The sequence below is a fragment of the Lactuca sativa genome, chromosome 1 (genome assembly GCF_002870075.4).
Source record: "Lactuca sativa cultivar Salinas chromosome 1, Lsat_Salinas_v11, whole genome shotgun sequence".
Lineage (NCBI taxonomy): Eukaryota > Viridiplantae > Streptophyta > Magnoliopsida > Asterales > Asteraceae > Lactuca > Lactuca sativa.
The window spans coordinates 72169513-72183344 of record NC_056623.2 but is presented as its reverse complement, the minus strand read 5'-3'; the positions used below and the strand labels follow the sequence as shown (position 1 = coordinate 72183344).

The window sequence follows — 13832 nt, the reverse complement described above, 5'->3', positions numbered from 1 at the left end:
CTTCATTTAGAGACTTGGTAGAGAGTTTAAGGCCAGGAGTTTACTCCCTTGGGCCGTAAACTCCAAAACATATTGTCATTAGACCTTAAACTCCCATTAGAGGCCTTGCACTCCTTGGTAGCAACCCATTAGCCTCCTAGCACTCGACCAAAAGTGTTTTCCTCGCGTTTAAATGTTTATACTTGTAAAATTAGTGTTTTAATCACTAATTATTTATATACATATGTCTTCATATGTAATTAGGATCATTGTGTGTGTCTAAAGTCTCCACTTGACACCAAGCACTTGTCCGATCCTTCCTTACGATAACAGCCCGTTCAATTCCAGTCACTTACTGCAGGTGAGTTCATACCCCTTAAATAATGTTTTAAACTATTTTTAAATTTTTCATGGGGAGGGGATACAAGTAGAATTATGCTAGTTATTATATCAATCACATATGATTAATATGCAACATTCAAATGATTTACTACACATTAGCCGTTTTACCAAACAGTTTCCTTCAAATGATTTTTATAAACATTTTATATGTTTTAAACTCCTTGTTACACTGTACATTTTATTCTGTATGTTACATTTCAAACTTATTTACAATTGTGTTTCAAACAAATGTTCTTTATACTAAATTGTTTTATCAAACCCATGCCTTCGAAACCATTTTATAGATCGACATCAAGTCGATCTTTTCTTAGAAAATATTTATGTTCAAAGGTTTTACAAATCTTATTTTATGCTTTTATATTATAAATTTCATGCCTCTATATGGATAGTTATATAAGAAATGTTTAAAAGACTTAGGAAGGCTATCCACCCTATTTCCTTTTTCTCGATTTGGATGTGGTCTGGTAGATGTCGGGTACTCGTCCGAAGGTCGTTTAAATATTAGTTATATATCATGTGTACATATATAGTCATAAAAGGTCCTTCCAGTTCATCTCATGCCCTTGAGTAGCAAGGGTATACATCCATGTTCATACATCTCAGTTAGATTACTAGTAAACTACCATATGGGTAGTTTAGGAAGATACTAGAACAAGTACTAGAACGCGATATCATACAATGAGTCATTTCATTCATGAGTCAATACTTTCTAGAACATTACAGTACATTACATATACTATGATACTAGGAATAGAACATATATAACGATACTAGAACGATTACATTACTATACTTGCTAGGTAGAGAGCACGTACATTACAGCTAGAACGGTTCATTACATTACATAGATATGAATACGTTAATTATTGTGATGTGTATCGGAGCATGCCTTAAATGTCATGGCCCGAGTTGTAGCCAGAGTCTCTTGAAGGGAGAGCGTGAGTTTGCGTATAGATCTATACTGGATTGACTATCCTACACCTTGTTGCTAGCTACGGCGGGACCTGCAGGTCTGCGGGTGCCAAGCGTCATACCTTTTTACGACTATACCTTGTCGTTGTTACCAGTCTATAGTATGGTGCAATTTATCACATGATGCCTTAATATAAATCCGGTTTAAGGTAATTAGTACAGCAGTAGTTCTTATAGCGCTACGTTTTAGTACTACATTAATTTTCCCTGTACATATATTTAGTGATCTTTTCACTTAAACTATAAATGTAAAAACTATATTTTGTTAATAATAGTTACACTTGGGAAAATTACACACTTTTACATAACACGAACTGTTAGAACAGTTAAGTCTTGGTAGAAGGCTACATTGAGAATAGTTAGGTCTTGGTAGAAGACACCCTTATATAATAGTAGGAATCATAGGGATTTCTAGAGTTTTCAAACGTTTACAGTTGTTTTACAAACATTTTTATACTTACAGTTCATTTACATTTTCCATACTTACAGTTCATTTACATTTTCCACACTTACAGTTCATAAACTTACAAATTCTTACATACAAATTAAGCCACTAAAATACTTATGATCTCACCAGCTTTAAAGCTGATACTCGCTTTCAAAATTACTTGTATCCTCAGGTCATCATAGATAGGTACCGATGCAAGGAGAAAGGAAGATGGAGCTTGTTCAAGACTTATCTTTCATTTTGATTTATGCTTTAGTGTTTATCAAAATTTGACAGAACACTTGTATAATAATTATATTATTAATGCAATGGATGATGTTGTTGCTTGTTTACTACTTTTCATTGTTATGATACTGTACATGACGTCCTCCGCCCCAGAACGTTTCCGCCGTTCTTGGTTTTGGGGTGTGACAATAGACATGTTATGTGTGCATATTATCTGAATACTTGTTGTCTATGCTGGATGAACGATTTTATACATATTTTAAATGATTTAAATCGTATATGTATTTTATATCTACGATAATGTTGGGGTAAAACATGGGTAGATGTAATAGATGGAATATGAGTTGAATGATGAGTTGAGAGGTGTTATAGACCACGAGGTGAGGGTGAGAGGTGGACGATGTGAGAAGCCTTTTTCTCAAACGATGGCTCCGTCATTCAGCAGAGTATGGATGACAACCACGGACTATTCTAGACAGTCCAGTGGAACACTAGCAGGCTCGCAACCTGTAGGCATTGTGAACGATGTGTTCACCCGGTGTACTCTAAACCTTGGTGATCATGCAGACTTGGTGCCTAAATTCTGGCGATCATGTAGAGTTGATGCCTAAACCCTGGTGATCATGCAGACTTGATGCCTAAACCTTGGTGATCATGCAAAATTGATGCCTAAACCCTGACGACTATGCAGACTTAGTGTCCGTTGTGTAAACCGTGGCAACGATGGACTTCGTGTTGATTCCTTAGGATGATCCTTAGGAATGAATGAACGAGGAATAGATGATTCTTAGGGTAGAATCCTTAAGAGTAAAGAAGATAACGAGGATGGGTAATTGGGTTGATTATTTGATGTTTAAACATAATAATTATTTCATTGTGGGTTGAAAACCCTATGTACTCACCAGGTTTCCCAACCTGACCCACTCAGTTTATTTATATCACAGGTGTTGTTATGATGTCACATTACACTGAGAGATTAAGGAGATGTAAATCACTAGTGATAATGAATGTAATTTTTGTTTATGATTATGTTTCTGTATTGACAATGACATCCCAAATGTTTTAAAATGAATAAACATACTTTTCTTCGGAAATGCTTTAATAACGTATTTATCATGTTTTACTGGGAACAAATTCCGCAAACTTTTTATTAAAAGAGATACTCTGATTTTTATAAATCATAAACAAAATCGGTCTTTTCTAGCCGTAAAAATGGGGATGTCACAATGCATGTCTTCGAAAACATAGAGTAAACCACTACAATAGAAAACAACAACATAATATAATTGTTTAAAGTACAATGCTATAATTGAGAAAAAATGTTTTAAATAAAAAAATATATAAAAAGGTACAATAGTTGATGCTATAAAAGTATAATGTTACAAATAAAGTAGCATGTTAATTTTTTGTAAAAAAAAACAATGTGGATTGTAAAAAACAATGCTAAATCCGTAGACTACACTCTAAACCCAAAACTATGTTTCAACAACATCATGTCTATTGATAAAAGTTGGATGAATAATCCACATCGAAACTATCCCGAGTTCCAAGCAGGACTCAAAAGCTTTTATCAAGAAGTCCAAGTCACACCTTGATAGTAATGGTAAAATCAGATGTTCATGTCAAAAATGTGATAACTGTTACCTCAAGTACCCGATTGATGTGGAACGCCATATATTTATAAATGGTTTCAGTAAGTCATACACAACTTGGATCTATCATGGTGAATATTAAATTGCTCCAGTCATCTTGCCAAGTAATGAAATGGCCGATTTAATCGATGATGTGATGTGGGAGTCGAGAGAAAATGATACCAACCTCGATTAAGGAACCTCGAATACAAAGGGTAGCCGTGTGATGATGATTTTGCAAAGTTGTTAGAAGAAGTGGAAACTAAATTGTATCATGGTTGCACTTTTTCTTCCCTTGAGTTTCTAGAAAAGTTAATGCATATCAAGGTGAACAACAAATGGACTGATAGTTCATTTGATCAACTCCTTGAGTTGTTGCAATCAACATTTCCCGAAGGCAACAAGGTTCCCCTTTCACATTATCTAGCCAAAAAGAAAAACTGAAGTCTATTGGTTTGGGATATGAGTTGATATATGTGTGCAGAAACGATTGTTTCCTCTTTTGGAAAGAACATGATTCATTGCAAGTTTGTCCTGTTTGTAAAGAGAGCCGATGGATCGATAAAAACACCAAGGGTAAGAAAGTAGCTCATAAGGTGTTACGGTACTTTCCTGTAACCCCTAGACTACGATGTTTATATTGTTTGAGGCACAGTTCCAAAAATATTATTTGGCATAGTACCAGACGTTCAAAAGATGGTGTGATGCGCCATCCTATTGATGGGGAACATTGTCAAGATTTTGATAAAAAAAAAATACTCCGACTTCTCGAGTGAACCCCATAACATACGCCTATGTCTTTCAGCTGACGGTTTTAATCCATTTAGAAACATGTATGATCCACATAGCACATGTCCGGTCATACTCACCACATACAATCTACCACCTTGGCTTTGTATGAAAAAGTCATCATTCATGTTGACTTTGTTGATTCTCGGCCTGAAAGCTCCTGGTAAGGATATGGATGTTTTCCTTAGGCCGTTGGTGGAAGAGCTTAAACATTTGTGGAACTCAGGCGTACGTAATAAAGATGTGGCGACAAACACATTCTTCACGATGAGAGTTATGTTGTTGTGGACAATAAACGACTTGCCAGCTCATAGTAGTCTATCAGGTTGGAGTGGGCAAGGGTATAGAGTATGTGCTATTTGCAATGAAGACGCTCCTTCGTACCGTGCAACAAATAAATTCATATATATTGTTCATCGTGGTTTCCTAGATCTAATGATCCATTAAGAAAGAGGTTAGACTTTAGAGGGATGGAAGAGACAAGACCCGCTCTGGGACACTTTAGTAATGACGACATACAAGAGCAACTAGGTCGTCTACTATCACGTAAACCGAGTAAACATCCTGAGCATGGAGGTGGGGAGCCAAAGCGGTAAAATCACGAGTTGAACTATTTGAAACGAAGCATTTTCTTCGAACTCGAGTATTGGTCTTATCTACAGCTGAAACACAACATATATTTCATGCATGTCGAGAAAAATGTGGATGAGAGTTTGTTAGGTATTCTTCTAATGAATGATAAAAGTAAAGACACATTAAATGCACGAGAGGACTTGAGAATTCTAAACACTCGGAGAAATGAACGGTTGTAAAAAAATGTGACAATTTTCATAGACCCCATGCAAGATACTCTCTCACAAAATCTAGTCGACAACTCTTTTGTCAATTTATAAAAGATGTAAAACTACCGGATGGGTTTGGTTCTAAAATCAGTAAGAAAGAAAATGATACCAATACTAACATTATTGGGTTGAAAGCGGATGACCGTCACATTCTTATGCAACGTTTGATTACGATTAGAGTTAAAGGGTTGTTAGACAAAGACACTTATACACCTATTGTAGACCTTTATACGTTTTTCAAGCAACTTTGTTCCATAACATTGAAGGTGGAGGATATGAGGAAAGAAAAAGTAGACATTATTGCAATCTTGTGCGAGTTAGAATTGATTTATCCTCCAAATCTAATTATGATACCGAAGAAGACACTGAAGGATATGAGGAAGATTCTAATTAGAATAGTTCTTATGTAATGCGTATTTGTAATATGAACTTTATTTGGATTACTAGTTTAAATAGAAATGTTTATTCCTATGTAAATTTTATTCCTATGTAATGTGTATTTGTAATAAAAATTCTATCAGTATATCTTATAATCTTTCAGGAAATGATGTTGATATGGATTTTGTTTGTGTACACCATGGCTGCTGTTATGGGTCGTGGACACGGGCATGATGGAGCTAAGGACCCACCTTTCCCAGGTGGTAGAGGTGTTGGTCATCATTAGCAAGACAGTAAGTCTTATTATGAATTTTTATTTACTATTTTTATTTAGTTATTATAAATTAAATATTGTTTCGAATAAATTTTAATTATATTTGTAGTTGAGCAACCTAGGAAAGTCCGAGGCAAAGCCAAAAATATTAAGCTTGAAAGAGCCCTCTTACAGTATAAGGGCAAACCGATTCAAATGGATTATGATAGGGATATGACGTATAATCCCGTAGGAGAGCCGAAAGACATGTGTTCACGAGAAGTTGGAAAAATAATTTAGCAGATGGTCCCTTTTGATAAATGGACTTGGAAAAAGGTTTCCCCTGCAATAAAGGATACATTCATACAACATTTAGGGGTAAATTATTTATATAAAAAAATTTATATGGTTAAATATGATTGGTTTTTACTTGGTTAACTTCTTTTTTTTTTGTAGACAAAGTTTGATTTGGATCAAATGTACCAGGATCTAGAAGCTCATCTGTTGACATAGAGTTTTCAAGCAGCTTTGTTAAAAGGTTATCGAGAGCGTAAAGCTGATGCAAAAGAATATTTTATGCAAGTCGGAGGGTATCATGATATCCCGAGAACAATAGCCAACCTTCCAGATTGTATGGATGTTGATAATTGGAAGAAAACAATTGAGTATTTCCAAACGGACAAACACAAAATTGTTTCAGCAAGGAACAAAAAAGTCCGAGAAATGCAAACGACCGTAAATCGTGGGAGGTCGAGCTCGTATAGCAGTACTCGCTATAAGAAGGTAACATACGATACATGTAATTATTTATTTAAAATATAATCTAATTTTTAATATTAAACAGAACCTTAAGAGAGTGGAAACGTTTCGCAAGACTCATACCGATAGGGATGGTCAATGTGTTACTGTCAAGGCGGAACAACAATACGTAACTATTTAATTATAATTTTATCATATAATTAAGTGTTTATTTATACTTAATTGTTAATCACTTTTGGGAAATACATAATTAGTTAATGGAAGAGCTCTTAGAAAAAAACGTAAGGGATAGAAAGTGAAAGAGAGTTAACACCCGCTCAAGAAGGAGCTGCTTCCGAGAAAGTATTAGGAAAACGACATGACCATATCAAAGGCATCGACCGGAAACCTTCTACTATCCCGCCGATTTCACAGCCATCACAACCACAACCACAACAATCACAGTCATCACATGTAAAACAAGATTATTTAATATCAATAAATGCATGTTGATTTGGTCATTTTTGTTTGTGGTGGTTATTTTCTAAAAACTTTGATAATTGGTATCAATAAATACATGTTGATTTGCTAATTGTGTTTTTATCCCAAGTGCAAGAAATAAAATGTACTATGGTTTTTTGTTTCTAGTTTAAAAATTGCAATGTACTTTGGCATCATAAAATGCATGTTGATTTGGTAATTTTGGTTTGTGGTGATTATTTGCTAAAAGCTTTGTTAATTGTGCTTTTGTCCCAAATGCAAGAAATAGCGATGTACTTTAGTTTTTTGTCTCTAGTTTAAAAATAGCAATGTACTTCAGCATCATACAATGCATGTTGATTTGGTAATTTTGGTTTGTGGTGATTATTTCTAAAAGCTTTGTTAATTGTGATTTTGTCCCAAATGCAAGAAATAACAATGTACTTTGGGTTTTTGTCTCTATTTTAAAAATAGCAATGTACTTCGGCATCATAAAATGCTTGTTGATTTGGTAATTTTCGGTTTCTGATGATTATTTGATAAAAAGCTTTGTTAATTGGATTTTATGTCTCAATTGCAAGAAATAATAATATACTTTGGTTTTTTGTCTCTAGTTTAAAAATAGCAATGTACTTTGGCATCATAAAATGCATGTTGATTAGGTAATTTTGGTTTGTGGTGATTATTTGCTAAAATATTTGTTAATAGTGCTTTTGTCCTAAGTACAAGAAATAACAATGTACTTTGGTTTTTTGTCTTTAGTTTAAAAATAGCAATGTACTTCAGCATCATAAAATGCATGTTGATTTGGTAATTTTGGTTTGTGGTGATTATTTGCTAAAAACTTTGTTAATTGGGTTTTTATCCCAAGTGTAGGAAATAACAATGTACTTTGGTTTTATGTCTCTAGTTAAAAATAATAACGTACTTTGGCATCATAAAATGCATGTTGATTTGGTAATTGTGTTTTTGTCCCAAGTGCAAGAAATAGCAATGTACTTTTGGTATATCTTGTATTTAAGTGCAAGAAATAGGGAATGTACTTTGGTAGTTTTTGTTTATGTTTGATAATTTAACTTATAAATTTATATATGTTGTTATTTATTATGTAGTTGGAAAATCTTCGTGCAATGCTCAACGAACCGACATGTAAGGATGTGCTTTATTTGTTTTTTCAATCACAGAATAATCAAGGAAGAAACGATGGGAACGAAGATGATAGTATATAGGTAGGAGCTTTATTTGTATGTTACACTTGTTGTCACGTTTTGCTATTTGTTAGAATTGTAAAACTTACTTTACTACTTGTTAGAATTGTAAAACTTTTGGTTGTTTTATTTTTGTATGGAATTAATTATAACAGTATTTGGTATTTAATCGGATGTTGTTATGTAATTTTTTTTCTTTTCTTAACGTTGTTATGTATCAGTTTTTTATACCCAAAATCGTTGATTAAAAAAATTAAAAATTAAAAATGTTATTACCGGTGACACTATTACCGTCGACTGCATTATTAACGACGACTTTGTCATTAACGGCGACACAAAGCATTACCGGCGACATTTCTCTTTAGCGGCGACAATTTGATCAAAGAGCAGTAACGACGACTTTTTACCGGCGACTTGTCGCTGCTATTGTCTTTGGCGACGGCTAACTTACTCTTTAGCGGCGACTATTGTCGCCGCTATAGCCCGAAATTCTTGTTGTGTGTGGACATTGCTTTGCTTTTCACTATGATTTGTAAGTTAGCGTATGTTGTTGGAGCCTCTTGTAAGTGTAAAGATATGCTTGGTGAGAAACAAATTGAGAAGATTTTGGAAGCAATAGATATTGGAATGGAAAATGGTAAAGGCTTGCATCAAGAATATATTATTCAAGGGAAACCGATACAAGTTTGGGATCTCATTATACAACATTACTAAACAACAATATCTTATTCTTTTCTGTAATTAGCATACTTGAATATGTTATCGATGATTGTGGGAACTGTGAACAAAAAACAGAAGAAATAGTATTTACACAAACAAAGGTTATTAGTTTAACCTATATATACTTTTACTCATAAATCATTTAATACCAAGCGATACAATAATACGTTATTATTTGTCATTTTGTACGTTGGCCTTAAGAACACTTGAACAAGGACATGCATAGAACGATTGTTACCCATATTCTTTTTATATCCATTTGTAGCCACTTGTTTGTCCATATTGTGTTTCCAAAGCTAATGACCACCACTAGAAAATGGTTGGTTCATTTAAATGTTACGTATCCTTCCCATGTAAGAGTTGATCTTTGGTTTCCAATCGTCAACATTACACTCCTTCGAGCTTCTTCTTCCAATGCTAATGACAACCCCTACAAGAAGGTTATATTTTCTTAGTCATATCGAGCTTTTCATTTTTTTCATATTTATACTCTTGTTAAGTAGAGGTTAATTATTTGTGAAGTATTCAAGTAAAGAAGCTTCTTTTTTTAAAATATGGTTCCAGAAAAAACAATTCATGATAAGACCGTTTTGGATGCATACAATCAACCACTTTCGTTGCTACTATGGCAACCCACCACTATTGTTCACGCCACCACGTGTGCATTGTGGTGGTTGTGGTGTGGTCTATCGTTGTCTTCATCACGATCTATCATGACCACTTTGCATGCATTTAACCTTTGACCAAACATGAGAAATCTTTTGTTATATAATTTTTTATATTAAAAAAATTATGTGTATTCGTGGGTATGTCAATCAGATGTGGTGTTTGTTTGATGATGATGACCTGGTAACATAACATCTCACTATATTTATTGCAATTGTGTGTATATCATATGGTACTTGTATGTACATGGCCTAATATCATGAGTTAAGAAGTCTAAATAACAGGCAAAAACCTTGAAAATAATTGACTGTAAGGATGGTGAGAGCCAGCCCTTCCAACCCTAATGTTGTATATAAGATTTCTTTTTTCTCTTTTGACTTTCATCCATCCCAACCAAAACATCCATATCAACCTAAATACAAATAAGGTAACCCTTCCATCTTAAAAATTATACAATTCTTTTTAAAATTAGTCACAACTATTTAAGTCGTGGACATAAATGCAATAATTTAGAAGTAGTTTAATATATATTTGTATTTATTGTTAAAAAAAACTAAAATTTAAAACGCCTGTTAAATCCTAAAACGATAACTAAATAAAATGATAAATTCTAAAACTCACAATTCCGACGACTTTTTCTATGGTTTGATTTGAATTACCCATATTTTTTAATTTGCCACAGTTAGATTCCGTTTGGAATAGAATAGGTTAAGATTGGAATGGAATACATTAAGATTAGAATCAAATAGATTAAGAATGGAGAAAGTTAATTGTGTAAGTAAAAGTGAATTGTGAAGAGGTTAAGACTTGAGAGTGTTATATATAGAAAATAACTAGGTTGAAAAAAAAAGGCTTTTATAGCCGATGAGCAACGTTCAAGAGGAAGAGAGAGAAGAGAGAGCAACGGCTCCATATACCAGCGACAGGTTCAATATATGCAGATTTTCGATTCTTTTTGTGCAGGTTAGAAGGAAAGGTAGCATTGATAACCGGAGCAGCAAGTGGTGTTGGGGAATGTACTGCAAAGCTCTTTGCAGAACATGGTGCAAAAATCGTCATTGCCGACATCCAAGATCAACTCGGTCAAGCAGTATGTGAAGCCATAGGCTCATCAACCTCGATATATGTCCATTGTGATGTATCAAATGAAGAAGATGTCAAAAACGCGGTAGATATTGCAGTAGCAACTTATGGGAAACTTGACATCATGTTCAATAATGCAGCAACACTTGATCCTAGCAAGGACCGGATCATTGACAACGAAAAAACAGAGTTTGAACGTGTCCTTAGTGTCAACATCACAGGCGTCTTTCTAGGGATGAAACATGCAGCTAGGGTTATGGTTCCAGCAAGATCTGGCTCAATAATATCAACAGGTAGTGTTGCTTCGAATATCGGTGGTGTGGCCTCACATGCTTACTGTTGTGCGAAGCATGCTGTAGTAGGTTTGACGAAAAATGTGGCAGTAGAGCTTGGACAATTTGGTATTCGAGTTAACTGTGTGTCACCTTATGCGATGGCTACACCAATAGCCACAAGTTTTGTTGGGCTTGAGGGGGAGGCTTTCGAGAACCTGGTAAACTCACTTGCGAACCTTAAGGGTGTGACATGTGTCACCGATGATGTTGCTAAAGCTGCCCTTTTTTTGGCGAGTGATGAGGCTAAGTACATTAGTGGACAGAATTTGTTTATCGATGGTGGATTTACTATTGTTAATCCATCATTCAACATGTTTCAGTATCCAGAGAATTCTTAAGTTGAGATATTTCGTACTTATTTTTTTTAAGCTTGACAAGCATATAAGGTGTATGATCTTGAGATTGTAATAAATAATCATTTGAAAAATGAGCATTGAAGTAGCGTTACATGCTTGATTGCACTCGAGTGAGAGAGACCAAAATTTTACAAAAATTTGAAAATACGTACGAGGGCCTATTATGTCATTGCTGTAAGATACATAGGTCATGATAAACATACATTGTGTTAAGATTTAAAACCAAGTTGACTTCGAGTTAGTGATTGGAGAGCAAAGTTGGCAACGTTTAGGGGTTTAAAATTGATAAATTATTCAAGTTTTCATAATGTGTTCTTGGTCTGGACATTTTGTTTGATGTTAATACAAGTTTTATGTTGAAAATGATGGGTTGATGGACCAATAGTTTTCTACTTTTCTTCCAATACATTTTAGGGGTGTTGAACGGGTAATTTTTTCGGGTTTCGGGTAATTCGGGTCGGGTAATTCGGGTTTTTCATGTTAGAAAAATTACCCGTTACCCTACCCAAACTAAATTCGGGTAATTCGGGTTTGGGTAATTCGGGTATCGGGTCGGGTTTGGGTAATTCGGGTATTACCCGAAATATATGATTTTTTTTTAATTTCACCTAAAAATAAATTTAATGAAATAAATACGTTGTGCTTTATTAGTCTTGTTTATATAAACAAACGAGACATAAATGAAGTTACTCAAGCTTTGAACATTGAGATTTTCTACTCAATAATACATGAGATATCAAGTAATTTTTTAACAACTTAATCTAATCTAATAAGATGTTAAAAAAACAAATACCTAAAGATCTTAATTTAAAAGTTTAAAATGTTTAAGATAAATGTAGTCATAAGTTTTGCCATGTTCTAAAGTTTCGTCAAGATAATGAGTTTGTTAGTTGTAACAAAAACTATAATCAAGAAAACAGTTAAATTTTAAAGAACGTGATGATATATAAAAATTACTTTTAATATTGTTAGTGTCGTATTGTCATAATAAATATATTTATGTTTTACAATAATAATAGTTAGTTTAAGCGTAATCAAATACCTATTATATAGTACAAGCTCTACAAAAAAAAATTAAAATAATTTGGGTAATTCGGGTATACCCGAAACCCAAAAAGAATACCCTTTACCCGACCCGAAAAAATTTCGGGTAACCCGATTACCCGGAAAAATTTACCCGATACCCGAAAAAATCGGGCGGGTAATTCGGGTATCGGGTATTTTCGACAGGGCTAATACATTCACACACTAAAAATATCGGCTTTAATTTCGTCAACGCGCAGTAAACACAGCCCGCCTGAAGCCATGTTCGGCCTGTAGCGTTTTTAACCGGAAAACAAGCCTGCTAATGTTCACAAGCTCACGGGCTTTTGCAGTTTTGCTTGGTCATGGTCAATTTGTCACTCTAGGCCTAAAAGGCTCTTTTTTTTTTTTGGTTTTCGTATACTTAACTAGCTATTTAAAGACATCATGATTAAGAGTAATTTTTCATTTAAGAGGTGTCTTGCATCTGGTTATGGATATTTGAATATTCTTCTATTTTTTCTTTCTATATATCTTCTTATCGTTTTTAGATTTTTTAGATGATTATAAATTTAATAAAAATTTATTAAATTTATCAAATATGATAAATATTACTAATTTAAATATGTAGGAACATGGTAATAAAAAAAATAGAAGAATATTTGATTTCTCTTTATTTATACATTATTTATACATTGATTAAAATTAAGAGGACATTTGTTATATACAAGTACGGAAAAAGAAAATGAAAATATGTAGACTACTCTTAAAATTGATCTAATTTAATTGTAGCCTGACATATCTTATTGCATGGGACTTTTAGATTAGATTATTCTTTATGTATTAATTAATGAAAATATAATTATGAAAAGTTGATATACGAAAACTTCAAATAAATGGATAAGGGTATAACGATTATCTAATGTAACACTGAGAGAAAGATACAATAAAAGTATATTAGGACATACACACGTGCAATGATAATTAGTCATTCAATCATGTCACAGCTTTGGAATTATTGGAATTATGTCTAATCAATACAATATCATTTATCTTTTAAAAGTGGTTTCCACCGCCACTTCACCAACCATTTTATATTTTATTTAAAAATAACATAAATATTATTATTATATACATATATTAAAACCCAACACGTCTGGGAACAGTAAACTTCCAACGTTTCAGACTTTCACCACATCACTTTGAACATAATAACTGTTTCGTCCTTCTACGATTTGAACATTTTAATTTCGTACTCTATAAAAACATCGACATCAGTTTGTAAATTCCTCCACCCCTTTCTT

The 13832-nt window shown here is 33.6% G+C and overlaps 1 protein-coding gene across 1 annotated transcript; it reads left to right on the top strand.

Moving 5' to 3' along the window:
- The first annotated feature begins 9358 nt into the window (after positions 1-9358).
- On the top strand, positions 9359-11596 carry LOC111916662 (secoisolariciresinol dehydrogenase). Its single transcript, XM_023912335.2, has 2 exons — positions 9359-9505; positions 10695-11596. The coding sequence occupies exons 1-2, from the start codon at positions 9480-9482 to the stop codon at positions 11485-11487; spliced, it is 819 nt and encodes a 272-aa protein (XP_023768103.1). The 5' UTR covers positions 9359-9479; the 3' UTR covers positions 11488-11596.
- Positions 11597-13832: the final 2236 nt, after the last annotated feature.